Source organism: Python bivittatus, unplaced genomic scaffold, assembly GCF_059951505.1.
Source record: "Python bivittatus isolate LINGU-HERP-01145 unplaced genomic scaffold, Pbiv_v1 ctg000960_np1212, whole genome shotgun sequence".
NCBI classification, from domain to species: domain Eukaryota; kingdom Metazoa; phylum Chordata; class Lepidosauria; order Squamata; family Pythonidae; genus Python; species Python bivittatus.
The window spans coordinates 1,501,168-1,523,648 of NW_028277124.1; the positions used below are offsets into that span (position 1 = coordinate 1,501,168).

The 22,481-nt window shown below is 37.1% G+C and overlaps 1 protein-coding gene across 1 annotated transcript in view; it reads right to left on the reverse strand.

Annotated features, from left to right (window-relative positions):
* The window catches only part of ANKRD33B (ankyrin repeat domain 33B), a 52,060-nt gene that overhangs the window by 16,996 nt on the left and 12,583 nt on the right, over positions 1-22,481 (reverse strand). The window contains exon 2 of the mRNA XM_088131488.1: positions 12,344-12,473. Within this exon, the coding sequence (XP_087987614.1) occupies positions 12,344-12,473 (130 nt within the window). The remainder of the gene's footprint in view (positions 1-12,343; positions 12,474-22,481) is intronic.

Genomic DNA, 22,481 nt, shown 5'->3' on the forward strand with positions numbered 1-22,481 from the left:
CTTCAAGTAAAGACCCCATGAAGCAGACTCTGTGCTGCCAGACCTCACTGTTTCTGCTCTGGACTGAGCAGACACTTCCACCAGCCTCAGGAACCCTGGCATCTGAAGAAAAAGCATCAGAAGAACTATAGGCACAGGCATGCTCAGCTATACTGAGAAACAGCAGGATCTGGCAGCATTATTTAGAGGCTATTTTTTATACTAATGTTATTAAAAATTATAATTACAACAATAAAAAACCAATACAAACTAAAAAAAGAAAAGAATAAAAAGAAAAAAGTGGAAGGTGCAGAAAAGAAAAAGAAAATAGGAAAAAAAATAGAAAAGAAAGAAAAAATAAGAATATAATAAAGAAATATATAAAGAAATTACTTCCCCCTTCATCACAAGTATAAACAATTTTAATAACTTATCACCTTCTCTTAAAATACAACAAATGAGCTCTTCTTCCCATATCCCTTCTCTTATCGTTAAACAAATCCTTAAAACCTTGGCATTTCAGACCTGATCAGCAAAAGTCCATTAAGGGTTACCAGAGATAATGACACATCTCTTTTAAGCTTGATCAAATAAACCAACTTTATATTCCTTCCCTTTGGTTTTAACAATCTTGATGTTTAATCCCTTTAAATAATATCCCAGAACTTGATTTCTTTTCCATTTCTCTTTGTATCTTCTCAGAAAATCCTTCAAAACTTCAACAAGTCTTTTATAAATCCAAAATAAGAAAGTTATCCAAGTCACTCTTCTGGTTTCATTTGTATATCCAGTGTAACATCTTTTTCCATATCAATCTTGTAACCTTCATTTTTAAATCCACTTTCAGATTAGTCTCAGTCTTGTCTGGTAAAACTTGTCCCTCTTCCATAACATCTTTTAAACACAGTCTATATATAGAAGCAGACACTCTTAAAATTAACTTCTGGGTCCATTGTTCAAACATATCCTTCAGTATGTCCAATGTTAGAATATTTTGCTCCATTCTGTATTAGTAAGTCAAATTTAAGTGTTCTTCTCCTTTAATTGTAATCTTTAGTTCCTTCTAGTTCCCTCTAATTCCAACCTTTAAGTCCCATCCCATAATTAAAAAAACAAAAGAATTAAAAAAAATTCCCATAGGAAGGATTCTTATAATTAATTCCAAAATTTTATTTTAAATCCATCTGGAACCTTAGTCTATTTGTAACTTTCTAGAAAGTTCTAATAACCCTTTTGCTGTTTATTCCATATATATATATTTAAGTCCTTAAACTTGTATTTAAAACTTCTTTTGCTAAGGATTGAAGGAAACTCACCTGGTGTTTTCACTTGTCAATCCAAAGATTCCTAATAGCTGAAAATCAGTTAATAAGCAATTTCTGAAAGTGATTAGAAAAGGAAGTATGGGAACCCAGTGTCCTTTTAAAGGTGCTGACCATGGTTTGAGCAAGATGGCTGTTCCCTCATCTCCCAGAGCTCTAAACCTGCTCTAAACCTGCCAGAGACTGCTATCTTGTAGCCTCCTCACGGGGAGCAACTGTCTGGAGCACTTGCGGGCGATCTCCTCTCCTTGTCCAGAGAGGAATTACGAAGAACCAGTCTACTCACCAGCTTTTCATTCCGCCACGGTTGTTGTCTTCAGTTTGTCATTTCTTCCCCGGAAGTCCATTTAAGAGTTATCTATTGAAGGAAGTCAGACCTGATCAGGGCCAACTGTACTCAAGCAGGGTCAGATATGTTCTTCAGGGCACGTGTCCATGGAATGGCAATAACAGACATTGCTAAGTTTCCTGGTTGTGTAGGTAGATATTGATATTGAGGAATTCTATATAAAACACGGGAAGTATCAGATGCAACATAAAAAAGGATATAATACTACTAATAGGTGATTGGAACAAGAAAGCCAAAGAAATGGAGGATGGACAACATCTGAATCAAATAAACTATATAATAAGAAACAGAAATTGGAGAAGAACAATCTAGTCAACTAGAACAGTTCCAAGTATAGATTGTGGAAGAGATCATGAAATGCTTTACTAATGGAATAATAAAATTATGGAAACCTTTGTGGAGAAAGATTAAGAAACTGACTATACCAAAAAATGTGGTATAACAGGTAGACTGTCAAACATGAAAGGACCAGATCCAGTTGAAATATCAATTAATCCATTTAAAACAGCAAGATAAGAGACAATTAAAATATGTCAACAAGTATAGAGCAAAATGGTGTGGCCTAGGGACTGGAAAAGATCAGTCTACACACTTTTATTGAGGAAGGGAGATGTAAGATAATGTGCAAATATAGAATTATTACACTCATTGCTCATTCCAGCAAAGTTTTGGTTAAATAGTTACAAAAAAACAGAATGGAAAGAAAAATGCCAAACAAGCAGGTTTCAGGAAAGACAAAGGAATATGAGATCACATAACATAAGATGGACAATGGAGATAATAAGAACATACAAAAAGAACATATTGCAAAGCCAATCTAGCTTCACAATGCTCCAGACTGTCACCTGCATGTCATGTTGTCCATGGGCTTTCCGATAAACATCCCTCTGTCTCAAACAGGATCCTCCTCAGGAAGGATGCTTACCTTAACATGCAGCAAAAAAGATCCCTCCAGATCCTTCCCATCTATACTGGAAAAGATTTTGTCTTTTAAAAATCCAAGAGAGAAGAAATGGACAAGGACTAGGAAAGGAACTAAGGAACACTGCTCCTGAGCTGCTGATTAAAGGTTGGAATTTATTAAAATCTGGAAAATCCAAGGGAAGCAAGCAGGAATCTTTTGCTGCAGTGATCCATTTATCTCTAAGGTATAGGTGTCAAGTTAGAGCTAGAAAAATTGTGTATGATTCCTTTTATTTTGGAATGTCTGAAGCTATTTAAGCTTTATGGTCCCTGATATTTATATGTAAACTAAAGGATTATGTGGCTTAGGTAACAGTCCAATATCAATTTATAGTCTGTTCTAAGGCTTAACATTTCTTGCATATTTTTTCCATTGGATATTCTCTTGAAGAGCTGTCTGTGATTTTTACAGGGCTCTATTTTTCTTTTCTCCACTCTTCAGTTGTGCATGCACTAAAGTTAAAAAGGAATGTTTAACTTTTATCTTTTCCTTTTAAAAATGTAATTTTGTTTATATCTTGTAAATTTGATCTAAATCCCAGAGAAGGGGGCACTGATTTCCCAAGTCACCTATCTCAATGCTCCAAAGCCAGGAGGTGATGGCTACAGAATGTATTTCATTATTTACTGCTCCCCCTCCCCCGCCCTTATTTCCCAGTACGGCTCACAGACTGTGGGATCCCTATCTATCTCACACAACAGGGTTAAAGAGGAGGATGTCTACTAAAGTCATCCTCTTGACAGACAGGTGGCTACAGTAACTAGCAAGCAGTTACGTCAAGGCAGGAACGTAGGACTAGAGCGTGTAGACCTCACCCTTACTGCTACAGGAGATGTACTTTGCTTCACTGACTATAGCAAGGCTTTCAAACTGTCTAGATTGTGCCACAGTGTAGAACGTATTAAGGTTAATACTGTAATCACCTGATTATTCTTCTTAGGCATTGTTACATTGAACAAGAAGCTATTTCCGGAACAGAATTTGGAGAAACAGTGATTTAGAATGGGAAAGTGGAAAGGATGCATGATGTCCCCATATCTGTTTAATAAGTTATTGGAATGATAGGATTGAATGAGATGACAGCCACAACTAAAACTGGAGATGAAAAACTAACAATTTAAATATGCAAACAACTTCCCTAGGTTTGGCCAAAGACCTATGATAGTAAAATGGAAAGTGAAACATTAATGTTAGGTATAACAAAGACAAGAGAGCCAGTTTGGACTCTAGTGGTTAAGGCACCAGGCTAGAAATCAGAAGACAGTGAGTTCTAGTCCCACCTTAGACATGAAAGCCATCTGCATGATTTTGGGCCAGTCATTCTCTCTCAGCCCTAGGAAGAAGGCAAGGGCAAACCACTTCCTAAATCTTGCCAAGAAAACTGCAAGGGCCAGTCCAGGCAGTCACTGGGAGTCAACACAGACTTGTAGACACCAAATAAATACTAAGAAAGACAAAAGTAACTTCAACCCGCAGGTTTAGAAAATTTACAGTTGGTGATGCAGAAATGGTGGTACAAACAAAATATTTATTACAGTACAGTACAATAAAAACCAGCAATATTAAGCATAAGACAAACAGAAAGCAAAGACAACTTTGAGAAAATAATTATACTGAAGTTGCATATAACCAAATTGTTGGATCACAGCATTTCTTCCCACCTAAGAGACTAGATAGGCTTTTCAAATACATCTTCATGTATTTTTAATACATTTTTTCTTCAAATACAATGAATGTCACTGATAGCTGCACTAAGTCAATACTATATTATGAACATTTTTCTTCTAATGAGACTGTTACTTAATTATATGGCATTCTTCCAGAAGTCTCAGAAAGAGACTGGCAGCACCTTGTCTGACATATATACATACATACATACATACATACACACACACACACACACAAAATAAGCTTTTGTGAGTTTCCGTGATTTAACTGCAGCTCATGAAAGCTTAGGCCTTGTAGTCGGAAAAGGTGGAACCAGATTCCTTCTGATTCTTTGGTACCATAGACTAACATGGTTCTTCTATAATTTCAGCACTTTATATAGGCTCAGGAGCATATCCTTGAACAAGGCTCCTGCTGAATTCAAATCTCCAAAACAAATTCACTAATTTTTTAGGAATATTATGAGGACCTTGCTGTTATCTCATGTCAATTTTACATGCTGCTGCATAGAGTTAGGCTCCCAAAGAAGGTGAAATTAGCTTACTTTGCATGTCCCTATAATACTCTCAGTAGATTGTGGAAGAATTTAAGCAGTTTTATTAATACTGATCTTAATAAACATTTTAGCATGGAGCTCCTGAGCACAGTAAGAGTTTAAACTGTAGCAGGAAATATTTAGCAAACAAGTAGGCTTCAAGGGGAAGCAGTTTCTGTATTGTATTAGTAGTCAGAAAGATGCAAGAGTAAGTGGGCTAGACTGTTAGAGCTAGTGGGCTACTGTTAGAGCTAGTAGAAAGTTTTACTGTTACACAGCGCAAATGCAGCCTAACTTATCTTTGTCTTTGCATTTCTTTGTAACTAATCATGTTCTTACACATCTGTAAATCCTTCTTGCTTGGTAGTAAAAACACCCGATTTTCTTTGTTTTGAGGTCTTGCCCATGGAGTGTTACTGAATATGTCCATGTGTGCTTGACTCGGCTTTGCAAACCCATAATCAATTTTGGAGACTGAAGCACTCTGTGTCATCCTGACTGAGTAGAGAAAACAAAGTTCAATTTGTCCTTGAGGGGCCAAGTGAGAAGGGAGAGTAAGTTGCAATTGGAATGAAAATTAAATTCATAAGTTCCCTCTTACAGATTTTTCTCCAACAAAAGTGAGATATGACTAGCTGTTTCAACAGCACATGACCTCTAGGGCATGTTTGTTACTCATGGGGAATCTTATTAAACCAGCCTTCCAGCAAGGCCATGGAACTATCTAGGCCATTCCAAGGTAGTGAGATAGTTAGCTGGTTACACACTAATCTCCAGTCTCAAAAACCTATGATAAATGGAAACAACTAGATTTAGATTGCTCTGCAATTCTATATCCATCTCTCATTGTTTAAGAGTCTTTCCAGCTTGTTCATATTTCATGATAACAAGAATGCTAATGCCAGATCACAGGACAGCAAGCAACTTGTGCACTGAGGCTTTCTTCCAGTCCAACTGGTATTTTGCAAGGATCGTTAAAGCCCTCTGGGTAAAGGTTTATCCAGAAACTAGACATCACCAACCAAGTTCAAAATTCCACCCTAGATTGTAGCCCAGACTTGAGTCACGTGGCTACATACAGCATACGTCTGGGGAGCTGGAGCACTGCTTTCGAAATTTTTGTTTGAACTGAACCAAGCAAACAACAAAGTAGTTGAAATACAGGCCTAACAGAGATCTACCAAAGAGTTGTGCTGAAGACTGAGCCACACATAATTTAGTGGCAGGAACAACTCTCGGACTGCTGTAGCACTTTTCTGCACTGTCAACAGAGCATATTCAGTCCCAGCCTTTCTCTTGCCCAAGGCATGAAAAACTAACTAGAACTTTAAAACACATCTTTATCTGTTTGCTATTATTACCCTGAATTGGTTAGCGGATTATTTTAGGTCTCTTGGCAAATGCCACAAGCTCTTTTTTGATAACCAATCTAGAAGTAATTATCAGAGCAATGATAGGTAAGGGTCTTCAACACTGTCCTATAACCAAGTAAAAATTGGGAACTGGGATAAACTCATTGCATCAATGGCACATAGCAGGAATGGCAACTGTTTGTCAGTAAGCTCCGGGGGATGGAAATCCAGTTCATACAAATGCTTGACTATATAACTGTGTAGCATAGTTATTGTCCTCAAGAGGCATATGGGCAGTGGTGTGTTGATAAATATTTAACTGGATCTGTGGCTTCATTGCTGCTGCCATGCCGTTAAACAGCTGATTGTGCACTAGGCATTGGGGCTCAGCTTTGTTTTCAACCGGCTGGCAAAATTCCTGAAAATTTAACAATTGGCTCTCAACATGCTGGTATAAGCCAGCTCTAGCACACCACTGCATATGGGGAAGTTATCTGGAGGATACACTGTGCTGTCTTTTAATGTAAATGATATATCTGATCATCCCTTATCCCGGGTTATATGAGCTTCTGTTGTGGTAAATAAAAAGAAAGGTCAAAATTTGCTTCTACCATTCAGTATTTGCTTTCATCATATGCGATGGAACATTTGACTTTTGCCAGCTTTTATCAGAGAGATCAGATTTTTAGTCTCAGAAACTGGTTACAGGTAGTCCTCAATTTATGACTATTCGTTTAGTGACTATTCAAAGTACAACAGTGCTGAAAAAAGTGACTTATGACCAGTCCTTGCACTTATGACTGTAACAGCATCCCCGCAGTCACGTGATCAAAATTCGGGCACTTGGCAACCAGCATGTATTTATGATGGTTGCAGTGTCCTGGGGTCATGTGATCGCCATTTACAACCTTCCCAGACAGCTTCTGACAAGCAAAATCAATGGGGAACCATGTGATTTGCTTAATGACCATGTAATTCATTTAATGACCACTGCAAAAAATGTCATAAAATTGGGCATGGTCACATGATGCCTTGCTTAATGACCACACTGCTTAATGATGAATTTTCTGGTCCCTATTGTGGTTTTAAGTCAAGGACTACCTGTACTGGATCTTCATCCTTGGGCTTATCTACAGTGTTATAAAGTGTTACCTTGGGCTTATCTACAGTGTTAAAAAATGGGAATCCCATGTGTTATTTTTGCTTTTTATTTATTAGATTTACATGCTGTCTTTCTCTCCATAAATCATGTAAGGTGGTGGGAATATGGCAAACCTGTGTCCAATGGCAATATGCCAGAATAGGCTTGAATCCTTGCTCTGATCCTAAAGTCTCCAAATATGTGATACTGTGATTCCCTAAAATGATAAAATGGATTTGTGTAACATCCCTGCCCCCAGTTAGTAAACCTGATGATTTCATTGTGGTTAAGGTTAGGCAAGAAATCAATATTCCGTTTATTTTTAACAATGAAATGTTAAATAAACAAATTTATTTATCAACTAAAACAATGATAGAAACTTACAATTGTATACAATGATTTTATTTTGTTGGAAATATAACCCCCCCAATCTAAAATAATATTTTCAGTGGGAAGTATGAATTTGCTAATTCTGTCTGCAGAATCAGTGTCAGGTCAGATGATCAAAACTTTGCATAAAAGCCTTATGCTCTTCAGGCATGATCACTCTACTTTGAAAAGCAAACACAAAGTGTTAAAAAAAACCAAGGACAGTCAGGCTTCATACAGGGTTCTAGAACCATTGCCTGGTTTGGCATTCAGTATACTTTTGCATCAAACTGGTAATTCTGCTCAGAAAACAGTGGAAGGAAAACACTCTCTGATATTCTTGACCTGTCTCAAACTACCTTTGGGGACCCACACTTTGAGAAACCCTGGCCCGACTGTATAATTTGCTAATAAACAACTTTTTGTGCACCTCTTTTTTTAGATTTCAAAATGAGTTTATTAATTCTTTTTTCACTCTCAGTAGTTCTTTGGAGGGATGGGGCTGTAGATTGACCATAAAGGATCTGTAAGATGCAACAAGTAGGCTTTCTCTCATTCTCTCCCATCCCTTCATAGAATTTTAGTCACACTAGGTTTAGAATTAAATCAATGCTGGAACAGCTCTGCTTTTTAAAATTATTATTATTACTTAGGCACTTCTGTATCCTCCATGACCTTATTATAATGGCCCATAATTGAGTTTTTAGATCAACTTGGAGAAATAATTGACAAGCTTTCAGGAGGTCAGCTGAACTGAGCAAATAAATAGCATCTCTGCAAACCTGTTCATTGCCTTTAAACCCCTTCAATATCAAGTTGAAACACACTCAGCACATAAGGGATGGGTTTCTTGGGCTCAAGAATAAAAATGCACAGTATGCTGAAGAAAAAAAGAGAAGGTTCCTCACTTTTTGAACATACATACATACATATATAATATAAATACATATATACATATACATATACATATATATATATATATATATTTACAACTTTAAAATATTTTTGTTCATACAGAAATTTGCTGCATTCATTACAAATAGGAAAGCCCTGTGCTGCAGGTCTCTGCAAATTTTCAAAGAGAAGTCTGCTTTCATGAGCATTCAATTGAAGCTCTTCCTTTAAGTCGCTTCACAGAGCAATGTGAAGTGATTGTATTGCTTCATTTGATTCTGTTTTACTGTCATATTGCCTCTGAGGATTCCTCTGATGAGGAGTTAATATCTCTTGGACTTTGAGGGGATATGGCATCCCAAAAGAGGAACAGCTTGAGGAGACAACCACCTCTCCAAGGAAAGACACAGCTGAAGATGATGGTCTATTAGAATCCACAATTCCTCTATGTCCAAGAGAGAGGAGGCAGCTGAGGTTACTGGAGCAAAGAGAGTGCATGGCTAAAGTCAAGAGCTGGCAGGATTGGGGCATTTCAAGGAAAGTAAGCAGGCAGCACAAGGAAACTGTTGTGTTGATTTATACCTGCCTTCTGACTTCCCTTGGTGTTTGCAAATGAGATTCTTTCTGAGCATCTTGTTAATCTTTCTCATGTACTCAGATTATAAAACAGGAATTTAGGATTAATTTGTGACCTCTTCTTGATTACCCCTAGGACAAGTCTGCTGCCACCAAACCCTGAGAAGACTTAATTATGGGCAACAGACTATGTTTTGAGTAGTAGGCTATTACTCTTGGATTCTCCACCCTATTACCTTTGGCTTTCCCTCAGCAAAAGACTGAAGGATAGTTTTATCAATTATGGCTGTAAAACAGGACATTCACAGCCCTTCCTCAATATCCTCCAGTACTTGCAAAAGCTGGAAGAGGCTTCTTCCCATGAGCAGCACCCACAGAAGCTTCATCTGGGTTTGAGGAGTGCTGCTGGAGTAGCTGCTACTTAGCTGAGAGGTGCCTTCTCCAGTACGACTCACCAAAGCTGGAACTTCAGGGCAGGTGCTTTTCCTTGTGCAGAAGCCTCTTCTGGTTTTTATAGGTGACAAGTGGGAGACACAAGGAACTTTTCAGCAGTGCAAAACCCTTTATCAAAGCAAATAGTAGAGAGTTGTGTTGCCTCTGGGACACAACAAATCTTTCTGCAAATATTAGTTGCTTTGCACAGGTCTATTTTATATAGTTTACTAGATATTTAGAATGAGGAAAAGTCTATGCATAAATTAAGTCCTGGATTATTTAGGATGATTTTTGTGGAGCTGTAGGGAGGTAGCATTTTTACTGATAGCTTATTACAGTACAAGTGGGCTACAATACAGTTTTTGTTTTTATAAACCTGTGGCAGAGAACTTGTCTGAATGCTACCTATTTAAACTCTCATTTGAATAGCCCAGGAATTATACCTTATGACCAGGATTCAAATAACTTTAGGTTTATATAAGGGTCTTTAAAAAATGTTAATCATACTGAAGTAGCTAGTTGAAGGTCTTATGACATCTATTAATTTAACAGAATATTATTCCTTTAAACCAGGGGTTAGCAACCCTTTGGCCTGCAGACCACATCTGGCCCGCCACCTGAAATCATCTGGCCCATAGTCCAAAAAGAAAGGGAAAGAGCAGCCACCATTTGGCTGCTCTTGTGAGCACTCACTGCCTCCTCAGCTGGTCCTTTTGGCAACAGGTTCTCAGCTGCTTGGCGTGGGTGGAGCAACAAAGGAAATAATTAGAATCAGAATCAGAATCAAGAAGTTAGCAACAGATAGCAAATGCTACCTCTGCAAAGAAGCTGAAGAAACAGTGGGCCACCTAGTTAGCTGCTGCAAGAAGATTGCGCAGACTGACCACAAACAACGGCATGACAAAGTAGGAACAATGGTGCACTGGAATATCTTCAAGAAATACTACTTGCCTGCAAGCAAGAACTGGTGGGACTTCAAAACAGATGAAGTAATTGAAAATGAGGAAGCTAAAGTGCTCTGGGACTTTAGAATTCAAACAGGCAAGCACCTGCCATATAACACCCCACATTTAACAATTGTTGATAAGACAGACAAAAAAATCTGGATAGTGGGCATTGCAATGCCTGGAGACAATAGAATAGAAGAGAAAGAACTGGAGAAAATCACAAAATAAAAAGACCTGCAAATAGAAGTAGAACAACTGTGGCAAAAGAAAGCAAAGATAGTACCAATAGTAATAGGCTCCTTGGGTGCAATCCCAAAACATCTGGAGTACCACTTGAACACCATCAGCATTGACAAAATCACCATCAGCCAATTGCAAAAGGCAGCTTTACTTGGAACAGCTTACATCCTGCGACGATACCTTTAATACCATCAAACAACAACATCTGCCTATCCCAGGTCCTTGGGAAGGACACGATAAATGGATAAAAATGCCAGATCCCATCTAAACATCTGGCTGACTGTGCAACCAACAATTTATTTAACAGTTAATTTATTAAATGAAGAGCGCTGCTTTAAACAATAGTTATTCCATATCTCATTAAGCTATTTCTTTAACTCCACTTTTATTAGCAGCCATTTTCGTATATGTGTGTATATACTGGTCTTAGCCAATATTTCAGGTAACAGATCCTCATTTGAATGGCTATAAAGGGGCATCCAAGTCCTAACTGAAGAAGTGCATTTAGAATAGTGGGAGATCCATGATAAAGTTCTGATGAATTTAGACTGGATAGCTTCAAATTGAGAATCATTGGAGTATGCACAAAAATGGACACCAAACAACAATAGGTTCAATAGCTTGACCCTAAAAACTTCAGTGGCTGCTGGGAACAAATGATCCCCTTTGCAGCTGGCAAATCTAACTGGCAGCTTTGTTTGATCAGGCTGTTGTGACCTGTCAGATTTGCTATACCCAGGAAATGGATTGGAAATTGATGCCTAGATATTTAAACACATTTATTTGCTGGATGGGATAGTAATTAATTTCCCACATATGCTTGGTGAAAAGCAACACCTTCATTTTTGCATAATTTATTTTCACTCCCATAATTGGGCAATGGTTGGCAAAAGCCTGACGATTACAATTTAGGTGTGGGGGAGAATATCTGTATCATCAGCATAGAGGAGTGTGGAAATTAATCCCTGATTTTGGGGGGGGGGGAAGAGCCAAATTTGGAAAGGGACTGATTAGTTCCATAACAGTTTAATGGGGGGGGCAGAATGCACCCTTGCTTCACACTATTTTACGTGGGGATTGGTGCTGTTGAAGCATCACTGACGTCACATTTAATCTGCACAGAAGTGTCCTTGGGTAACACTGTAATTAGCTGCAGAAGCCAGCAGTCAGTAGAGGAGACAGTTTTTGCCATAGCTGCTCTCAGGGGGATCAAATAAAAAACTGCCTTCAAGTCAATAAAGGCAGCATAAAAGTTCCCTCTGGGGAGAGGCTTGGCTATTTTTTTGAGCAAAGTGTGGCAGAGTGATGCCTTCATTAAATATTAAAAAGTTGGGGTGTTCTACAGCTAAGACCTTTCCTTGGATCTGGCAACGCATCTGCTTTGTGTACTGATGCCCAGCATATATTTTCCTTATTATGCTGAGCAATGTAAGTGTGCGATAATTGCCTGGATTAGACTGTCCCCCTCTTTAAAAATCAGAACTCTTGATATGCATTGGCTCATCACAAAGACCACAGTTACAAAGATGCACGATTGAACATAAAAATTAAATGAGCAGCAAATATCCTTACCTGCCTGAGCAGCTGTAATTAGAGCTGTGTTCCCTTCATTGTCCTGCCAGTTTACATCAATGTGAGGACATTGTGCTAAGGCTACGACAACATCCACGTACCCTTGGTAACAGGCAACAATAAGCCCAGTCTATAAATAAATAATAATAAAAAGGTGAGAGTTAAGGGGAAGTAAGTGCATAACCTCTGAATTTACATCATGTCAAATATTATTTATTTGAAATTCTGTGAGGACATTAATATTATAAATTACTTTTCTTTGTAAATTATCTTATTTCACACCTGCTTTTCCTCTTCATGGAAGCTAACAATAATAAACCAGCATTCAATTGCATAAAATAAGTAGAAACACTTCATTAAAGTAATACAAAATAATACACCAGAACAGAACATACAACAATGGTAGTCAATACCAGAAATACCAGAATGGAGACTGGTAAATGTTTACTTCAGACATGCCTGTCTAAATAATTTTTTTTTAAAACTGATCTAAAGAACTGTTTTTTTTTTCAGTGTAGTAATTTGTGGAGGGGGAAGCCATATAAATTGAAAACTTGTAAAATCAGTCATGCAATAAAAATGGGGAACTTTAAATGCAGCAAAAAAAAGAAACTGGTAAAAGCCCCCATTTATTTTCCTGCTTCTGAAATGGAGGTGGAGATGAATTGGTTTACTTACTTTCTCTCCAATGGGAGGGGGGAAATTAAAATATTAAGTCAGAGGGTTTTTAAAAAGCCATTTCTACCTTCCAGTGTGGTTTGAACTGCTCAGCTATGGATTTTCTCTCAACATCTCCCTCTTGGGATTTTTTGAGTTTTTTTGAGTTTTTAGATTAGTAGTTTCCCATATTTATTTGTAGACTGCTATTTGAGATTATGTATTACATTTTAACACTATGTGTAATAACATACTGCAAATGTAGGTGAATACTTCTCTTATACCCTCTAAATCAGGTTATAACGTTTAAGTCCTAAATGAGATAAAGCGCAAAATGATGAGAAATCTTCCTATGTGCTCTCCTGAAATGAATGGAAGCTGCATAAAATACTTATTCCCGTGGATTATCCCTGAAGAGTACAGTAATAATGCTTTAGAGTGGTCCTGTTATTTCCTGAATAAACATGGACACCCACGTGGAAAAAGGTCTTGAAAAAGCCATTGTACTGTTCCCTCTGTCACACATTAGCGACAATAGGAGATAGATAAATGTGCTGAAAGTGAGAAGATACACTGTAATTTTTCAAACTCTGAAACATTTCAATTCTATGCAAAAAATGTTATATAGGATTAAAGAAAAATATGCTAGGTAAGTCTCTGCTTTGACATGTGGCCATACTCTTTTATTAATACAGTGGTACCTCGGGATACGAACGCCTCTACTAACTAACTTTTCGGGTTACGACCAGCTCCGGCCGCAAAAATTTACCTCGATGTGCGAACTCCGCCTCGGGGTACGGTCATTTTTCCGCCCTGACACGTGGTCCATGGCCATTTTTCTGCCCCTGACACGTGGTCCGCGGCCGTTCTCCTGCCGCGCCGCACCCGGCCGTTCTCCTGCCGCACCGCGCCCAGCGGTTCTCCCCCTGCACCACACCCGCCGTGCCGCGACCAGCCGTTCTCCCCCCGCGCTGCACGGCGCCCGGCTGTTCTCCCGCCCCTGATGTGTGGTCCGCGGACGCCAGAACGGATTAACGGTAATTACATTGAACCTTATGGGAAAATTTGCTTCGGGGTGTGACCAAATTCGAAGGGCAGAATGGATTAACCGGATTTACATTGAACCCTATGGGGAAATTTGCGTTGGGTTACGACCAACTCGGGATACGCCCAGAGTCACGGAATGCATTAAGTTCGTATCCCGAGGTACCACTGTATAGGATACTGAATCTACAGTACTACTGAGTATCATTTACATGTTAGTAGTGTTAGAAATGTCTCGTAGTTCACTAAGTACCATTATTAACTGTTCAGTAATACGCAATCTTTTTAATATGTGAACTTCTAATCATTCCCAGCTGATTGTTCTTCAGATAGAAATAAAATATACTGTTCCTAATCTACTGGTCTCTTTGTATTATAGAACAGTATATTTAGAAAACAATACTCTGCCAAAATTAATGTTAGTTACTAAATTTAAATGTTAATAAAATTAAAATTGTTTGTATAATATAAAATAACCAATTTTAAGATTATGAAATGAAAATTATTGTAAATAATTTTATGACTAAGATCCAAACCATTTCAGATATGTCTCTTCATTATCTAAATTTTTTTGGCAAGTCTGCAAGAACTATCTAAATAATTAATAGGAGGATACAATACCCCTTCCTCTTAATATTTCACTATATTAACTTTAAAAAAAAATTGTGTTGGAAAGTTGAAATCTTCAGTATGGACAGATAAGAGTTCAATTTGAAGGAATAAGGGAATTAATGTAAGGGTCTTCAAAATAACAGTTACAGGTTTAACCCCTGATTTTTTAATAGATAAACTTAGCAAAATATTGTTTTTATGCCCTATAAAACTATTTTAATCAAACCAATACTAGCATAGAAATCACAAAGACAATTCCATATTTTGTTTGGACTACAGGCTACCATATTAAAAAACTTACAAAGGGGTAAGATTTTCTATCACTGTCTTCTGTATTGACAAAAATATAGTCATTTTTTCTGCAATTCATTCTATTCCTGTCTTTTAAAGAACAGCTTTTTTTCTCTGCTTCTTCCCAAAATCATTTATATTTTTAAATATTTGCAGTTTTGGAGAGGCATTGTAGATATTAACTTATTTGTAATGTATTTTTATAGGAATATTTTAAAAAATACTATAGATCAATCTGGTCACTGCAGTTCAAAAAAGATGTCACAGACCAGTTCAACCTGGGAGTAAAATTGCCAACTACAATTTTCAGATCGCCTTCAATGGCTGCTGCACAAAGAGATCATTTCAACCAATACAACCTGCAGGTCCACAAAGGTCATCCACTCATGCACGCATGTGCACATGCATACGCGCGCGCACACAGACAACCTCCCTTCCTTCCAAAGAAACTTCCCCCTCACAGTGATCTGTTTACAGATTGCTGGATTCCCAGCGTGGAAAATGATTTTGTGTTCTTTTTGTGTTCTTTTGATCTCCAATCAAGATTATTGCTGTGAGCAACACATTTCCATCCAGCAATCCTTTGCAGATTGCTGACTCGTAATGGCAGCAGGAACAAGCAGTTTAGTATCTCCAGCCAACTGGATGCTATAAATACCCTGGAAAACGAACTGATTGATAGGAAAAATGGGGAGAGCTTCCAATGACTTCTCATGCTCTTTGTGAGGCCACATACAGACCAGGGACTGTGGGCTGAATACCTATATTCTAATGCTCTAATCATTGGCATGTTTTCTTTGGTTGTTTTTGTTTTACCAAACAGAACTATAGTAACTGAAATATTATAAAATTATGATTCAGTGTGCACTATATGATAGGAAGTTATGTGTACAGTCCCCGATCTGACTTTTAGTTGATGAGAAATCTCTCTTTCTTGCCTATATTAAACATTATTTGTCTTCCCTCATCTAATCCATACAGACTGTATGATAGAATCTGAACAGCTTCCTTGGATTTCAGTGGAGAAAAGAGATATCATGAGCATGCAGATAGGCCTAAACTCCAAAACTCTGGACAAACTTCTAGTGCTTTTATATAATTGCTCAACATGGTGCTCAATGGCAGACGCCATAAACTTCCCTCAGGACCTGCTAAAGCATCAGGCCCTTTAAAGGTGATCCAAGCAGGGGTTTTCCAATGCAGCATGTTCCAATACTTACGAAAAGAAAGGGTACAAAAATGGTAAGTTAGAGAAACCCAGAGGAAGATGCTGGAGAAAGATGGGGAAAGTCATGAAAGGATGGGAAAGATAAAGGAAGGGAAGGAGAAAAAACAGAACTCAGAAAATTAGAAGGCAAGAAGGAACACAGATAATGAGAAATGAAAATGAAAAATCTGAAAAAGATCTCAGTTGGTTAGATGGCGCTAGGTAAGGGGGAAGAGAGAAAGAAGGGAGGAAAACTAGGGACAGAGCAAAGGAGCCAGAAAGAAACAGCATTCGCATCAACAAACACACACTGTTTCCACATAATCACCTTTACACACAAAGAAACAGGGATTCACAATATTTTGTGAATGGCCACTACACTCAGACCATTTGCTATGGCATTCAGGACAAGATTTAACAGTTGAAACGTGCCCTGGGATTCAAAAAGATTAGAGACCCTGCTATGGGACTATAACAATGTTGAACAGAAGTCCTCTAGCAGCACCTTCTGAAATCCTCCAAGCCTTAAACCAATCAAACAATTCAGAAGGATACCCAATATAGAATGATAGTGACTTGACTAAAATCAACAGGGACATAGTCCTCTTGTTTGTTTCCTGGAATACATCATCCACCAATTTTCACAGCCTAGTTATGTTTCAACAGAAAATAAACAGGTCAGTCATAAATCAAGAAATCCACTTATGGTTGTACTTGCTTGTAAAATCTTAAATTAGGCTTTAGCCTTTTGTCTGGGTTGCAAGGGAGGGCCTTAACAGTATCCAACTCAGTCCAAATGTTAAAACTCCAATAAGCAGTCCAAGTACAATGATTAAATTCCAAGGAAGGAAGGAAGGATGGAAGGAAGGAGTTTCAGTGAAACTTAAAGAAAGGTGAAGAATGTAGTAGAAGTGAATGAAGATGGTTTGATCCTGACCTTGCAGAATAGAGTTGATGAAAACACATAGTGTGTGCCAAAAAGTACACATTGCTGTCAATTAAACTGTTGTAGGTATTTATGAGAGTAGGAATCCACTGCTGAATATTATACTCCAATGAATGGTGATGGAAGAACCAGGAATGATTTTTTTTTTTTAACAAAACTGCACAACTTGCTGAATGAATATGATCCAGGGGAAAAATACTCTTTAGGTGACATGGATGGGGATTAGACGAGAAAGTATAGAAAAAGTAGTTGAGTCATTCAAAGACTCAAGAATGAATGAGAATTGTGAACTGTTTGGTGAGTAGAAAAATACCCATTTGTTTTGAATAAGTGGTTTAAGAAGCATAAGTCTATTTATACATACACATGGCAAAGAATGAATGTAAATTTTAAAAGCATGATTGATCTGATTGTTTAGGGTGAAAGACATAATTTTGAAGGATACAAGAGTGGTGAGAGGTTCTGAATGTGGGATATATTGGCAGCTGTTCCAAACCACAGTGACATTAAAATGACAAAATCTGTATCATGTCATTATGACACAGGCTCTACCCTTTCATGCTTGTGTCACAATATCACATGTAAATATATATGGGGCTGAGTTTGGATTGTGATGTTGCAAAACACAATTTACACAAATTAACACTCATAGTAGCCTAACATCATAGCCCAAAGAACTAGCTGCTCTCTCAGCAGCTACTTTCAGTCAGAGGCTCTTTCGAAGAGCACTGCTTTAACTCTTCCGAAATGAAAACAGGGAGAGGGACAACATGACCTCAGCATATGGATTATGAATTTATGAATTATAAAATATTTTGCAAAGGGTCAGTTGCTGAATGTGATAAAAATGGCATACAGTAAAAACTAAGAGCATATATTTATAATAGAAGTTTGATCAAATTCAACCAAGAATAGCTTCCATATATATATTATATACAGTAATTAAGCAGCAAGGCATTTAGAGTATGGCTTCTAAGGGGAAAAAGAATTCACCAAAGAACTGACAGCAGTAATCTATGACAATTTTAATTGTTTATAAATATTGTGTACCAGGGTACAACAAAGTGGAAGTTAGACACTAAATATTCAGGCACAAGGTTTTTAATCGTTTTCTTCTTTTTTTCTCTTTGGTTAGTGATTTATCTTTATATAATAAAATAGTGGAGAAATTGTCATTTGGCTCAGCGATTCAAAAATGCATTTCTTTTTCATTAAAAAGAATGTATTCTGTTCTTTATGGTTAATTCTTCATCAGTAATTTACTGAGCACTAATTGTATAACTTTTGCACTTCTCTGTCCACTTACTGGTATTATATCTTTGTATCAATTCCTTTATCTTCTTTTTTGTTTTGTTTTTTAAAAAAACAAACAAAAAAGAATAGTATATAATAGAAGCATGTATGAGAATGGAATGGATAGTTTATGCCAAACAGGGAGTAAGACAAAGATGGGACAACCTCTTAGTTGTGCAATATATTTATGGCTAAATACATTTAAAAAGTTCATAGTTGCGGCTGACAGAGAAAATGGAGTGAGTAACTGATTATATGTAAATAGCAAAAGAAAACTACAGCAAGTAGGTGAATACCTGTGCCTTAGAATGCTTACTAAAAATAAGAAAATGAATGATGTGATAAGAATGAACGTAAATGCTAGTAGAAAGAGAGTGGATCTCGTGCAAGGAATGTTTGTCAAAAGAAGCAAAAATGGGTGTGTATAACGGCATGTTTCTGCCCACTTTGTTACATGGAAATGTGAATTGGGTATTTCAAGAAGAATATGAAGGCTGAATGCAGTGGGGAGGGATATTTAAAAAGCGTGTGTCGGAAAACAAGAAAAGATAGAGACAAGAATGAATGAGTGCTGAATGAACATGAATACAGATGTGAGCAACCACTAAAGATGTATATTAAGGTGATTTGGTCATCTAGAGAAAATGTATGAGGATTAAATCAGAAAACAAATTTATGAAGAAAGAGTCAATGAGTTGAGAGGAAAGAAAAGATCAGAAAATCAGAGTTAGCTGGAGTTGATTACATCTTCAAAAGTAAGTATGTGAGAAATTTAAAGAATGAAAGGCAATGTATGAAGCAGTGTACAGACATGGTACAGACAAGGATGCTTTTTTCACAAATAAAATGTTATGGGGGGGAGAGAGAGAGGGGGGGGGTATTAATATTAACAAGATATAGCTATATTTCTTTTCTTATCTCATTTCTTTTCTTTTTTACTATTTTCTTACTCCATTTTGCATAATGTGGCTTACCCCAAAAGGGAATGTGATAGGTATGAATGTATGTGTCTATCCAACTATCCATCCTCTAGCACTCCACTTACGCTGTTGTCATTCCCAAGTGACTTTCAGATCAAAATGTTCCATATCAAGGCTGAGAGCAGTTGGGCTTGAATCTGTTATCTCTCTGCTAGTTGTGGCATTTGTTTTCTCAGCTAATAGATTCAACATCTTGTTCAGCTTCTAAGAAAGATTATATCTCTATATCTAGCCCCCACCCCACCCCCGCCCCCATTTCCCTGTAAGGTAAAAAACAAAACATAAAATTTTCAGGTTGAGCTTGATCCTGGTGAGTTCAGAGACACAGCCATACAGTTTCTTCTGCAATAATACAAAAGTTATTTTCAATTGTCTTCTTCAGGGATATTTTTTTCAATTTCTCACTCAGCCTATAGCCCCTGGTATTTTCTGGTAGACTTCTATGCAAGTACTAACCAGATTCAACCCTCCAGTATGTTTTGCCATAGAATTGTGTTCCATAGATCATAGTAGATTAGATTTAAATGGATTAAATATGAGATTTTAACAGAGACAGAATTTATTTATTAAATTTATTATGACCACCCACTCCAAAAGACTCTAAATGGATTAAGTATGAGATTTTAACAGAGGCATAATTTATTTATTTTATTTAATTTATTATGGTCACCCACTCCACAAGACTCTGGGTGGCTATATAGGCCAAAATCAAACTTAAGTTACCAGTTGTGCACCCAGTGACTTGGGAGTTAGTGGATATTAGAATATTGAGAACAGATAGTTTCAAAGCCTGAAAGAGATACTGATTTTTTTTTTCTGGTTTGTTAACCAGCATTACGTTAATTTCCCCAATTTGAATTCAGAAACTCTTATCTTACTAATGCCAAAATCTTTGTGATAGCGGAAAGAAGAGAGATACATGGCCTTTACATTCATTTCTAATGTCTAAATTAAGCTAGTTAAAATTACATATTTTGCCTGAGGTCTGGAAAATAATGTTTTTCAAACTGCAAAACTGAATTTGTTGAGAGAGTTGGTGTGTATTATGCACATTTATATTTCATCCTATGGCAAAGTATCTCAGACTCCTACTTCTGCATTACTTCCATCAATTTTCTTTGAGAGCTCTTGAATCCTTTTCAATCAGTTTACAACATCTAAGTCTTTCCCAGATACTTTTAAATAAATGATATCAGTGTTATTATGCATACATGCTAACAGAAGCATCTGTCTCATCCACTTCTGAGATAATCAGCAAAACTGGTAATACAACTAGGATTGCAGGGTATCAACAGCTATTGCTGATTTAATTAATATACATAAGAGAAATTCACTCTTCAAAAAGGTAATAATGCATAATATTTTGTCCCAAATTATAGTGGGAATTATTTCTGAATGCAGGATTGTACATCTAGTCAATCATATTTTTACACTTTTTTGAGAATACTATGGATTTAATTAATTTCTTCTGCAGAAGTATCTCTTGACATTCATTTGTATTCATCTCTATAGTCTCATTTAAGTTAGTTAAATTACATCTGTGTAACTAACCTGCAATTACCCTTTACTATGTTTATTTGCTTGCTGTGTTTCAAAGTAACTTTCCTAAGATGATCAAGACATTTTTTTTTCTTTTTAATGATGGTTAATTATAATTAAAAATGGCAATGATGTGGGCTTTCCAGAGTATTTTGAATTGAAATTTTTCTGATGCCCTAAATTGGGAGATTTAGTATATTTCTTTGGCTTACATTTAGTCAGCAAAACTAAGGGCTGATTTGCAGGACTAGATTGCTGCTAATTATTTCTCAAAGGGAAGAATGCCCAACATCATCTTGTACCCACCTCCAGAAAACCAGGATGGTAGTCTCTGCTTTTCTTTTCCTGCTACACATCAAAAGTGGTATTTTCTGACTTGTGCTGGCACAAGTGGTACTACCCATTTCCCTGCTGCAGTTCATTTCCTTGTAGAAAAATGCCTGCGCTTCAGTAGGCTACTGTGTCCTATGGCAGGAACACTTCCTCCCTCCCAGTCACTGCTCACTCCACCAGCATTCTGTCCTAGGCTATTGGGCTGCCTCCCTCTTCTGAAAGAACATCAACCAGTGACACATTCCCTGACCAAAATGTGAAATTTTACTGTTCTTTAGAAACCAGGTGACTTTGGCAAGAGTTCTGTCAGCTGCCTATTTTCTTTCCTGGCCCAATAACTTTGTTGTTGCTGTTGTGGTGTTTGTTTGTTTAACTGGCCCACGAGTAGACGCACCAGAAGGAAAAGTGTCAATAGGAAGCGTGTGTGTGTGTGTGTGAATATAAAAGGACTGTCAATGGAAACCGCGTATCTTCAAAGACCTGCCTACAGAAAGGAAATCAACTGGCACTTGCTTTTTTGCAAGTATGGGAGGGGTAAAGAAGCTGAGAAACCTATAAGCAATTGCTGTAGTTTGAAATATCCTCGGTATTTTTATTTTAGCTATGCCATTAACTCAGTTATATCCAGAATCTTTTAACTTCATGGTCAAAAATGTATTTGAGGCTTGTTGTTTGGGATAGTATGTTGTCTTTAAATAATTTTTTGAGGCAGAAAATATAAATCTCTCTTTTGTCAAAAGCAGAAGTCTGTTATATTAATTCAAAAGAATGTTTAGAATGTTATTGTATTCACACAATCAAATCATTAACACAATGATTGATCAAGGCTTAGAAAGATCAAGGCTTAGAAAGTTTCCTTATCAAACTTATGCAAAAGACAAAATTGATATTTAAGTGGAAAAGATTTTCTCTCAGAGAATTCAGATAACAATATATTTTCTTTCAAATCATGAAATATGTCAAATGTCTTTATCAATATTTATACATCTGAAATAGATTCACAGAGAGAAGGTAATGCTTCCAGCATCTGAACTGTGTACTGTAGTTTCTACTTACAACCTATGGTCCCTTTCTGGAAGTTTCCAAATCTAACAAACAGAGAGAATTTATAACTTGACATTCTACATTTATGGCCCCTCCTCACCCCATTGTTCTCAGATGCCAAGGAATATAGGTTGTTTTCTGCCAAATTAGCTGGCAGCTCCTTCCAAACAATTGTTTATGTGTTTCATTTGG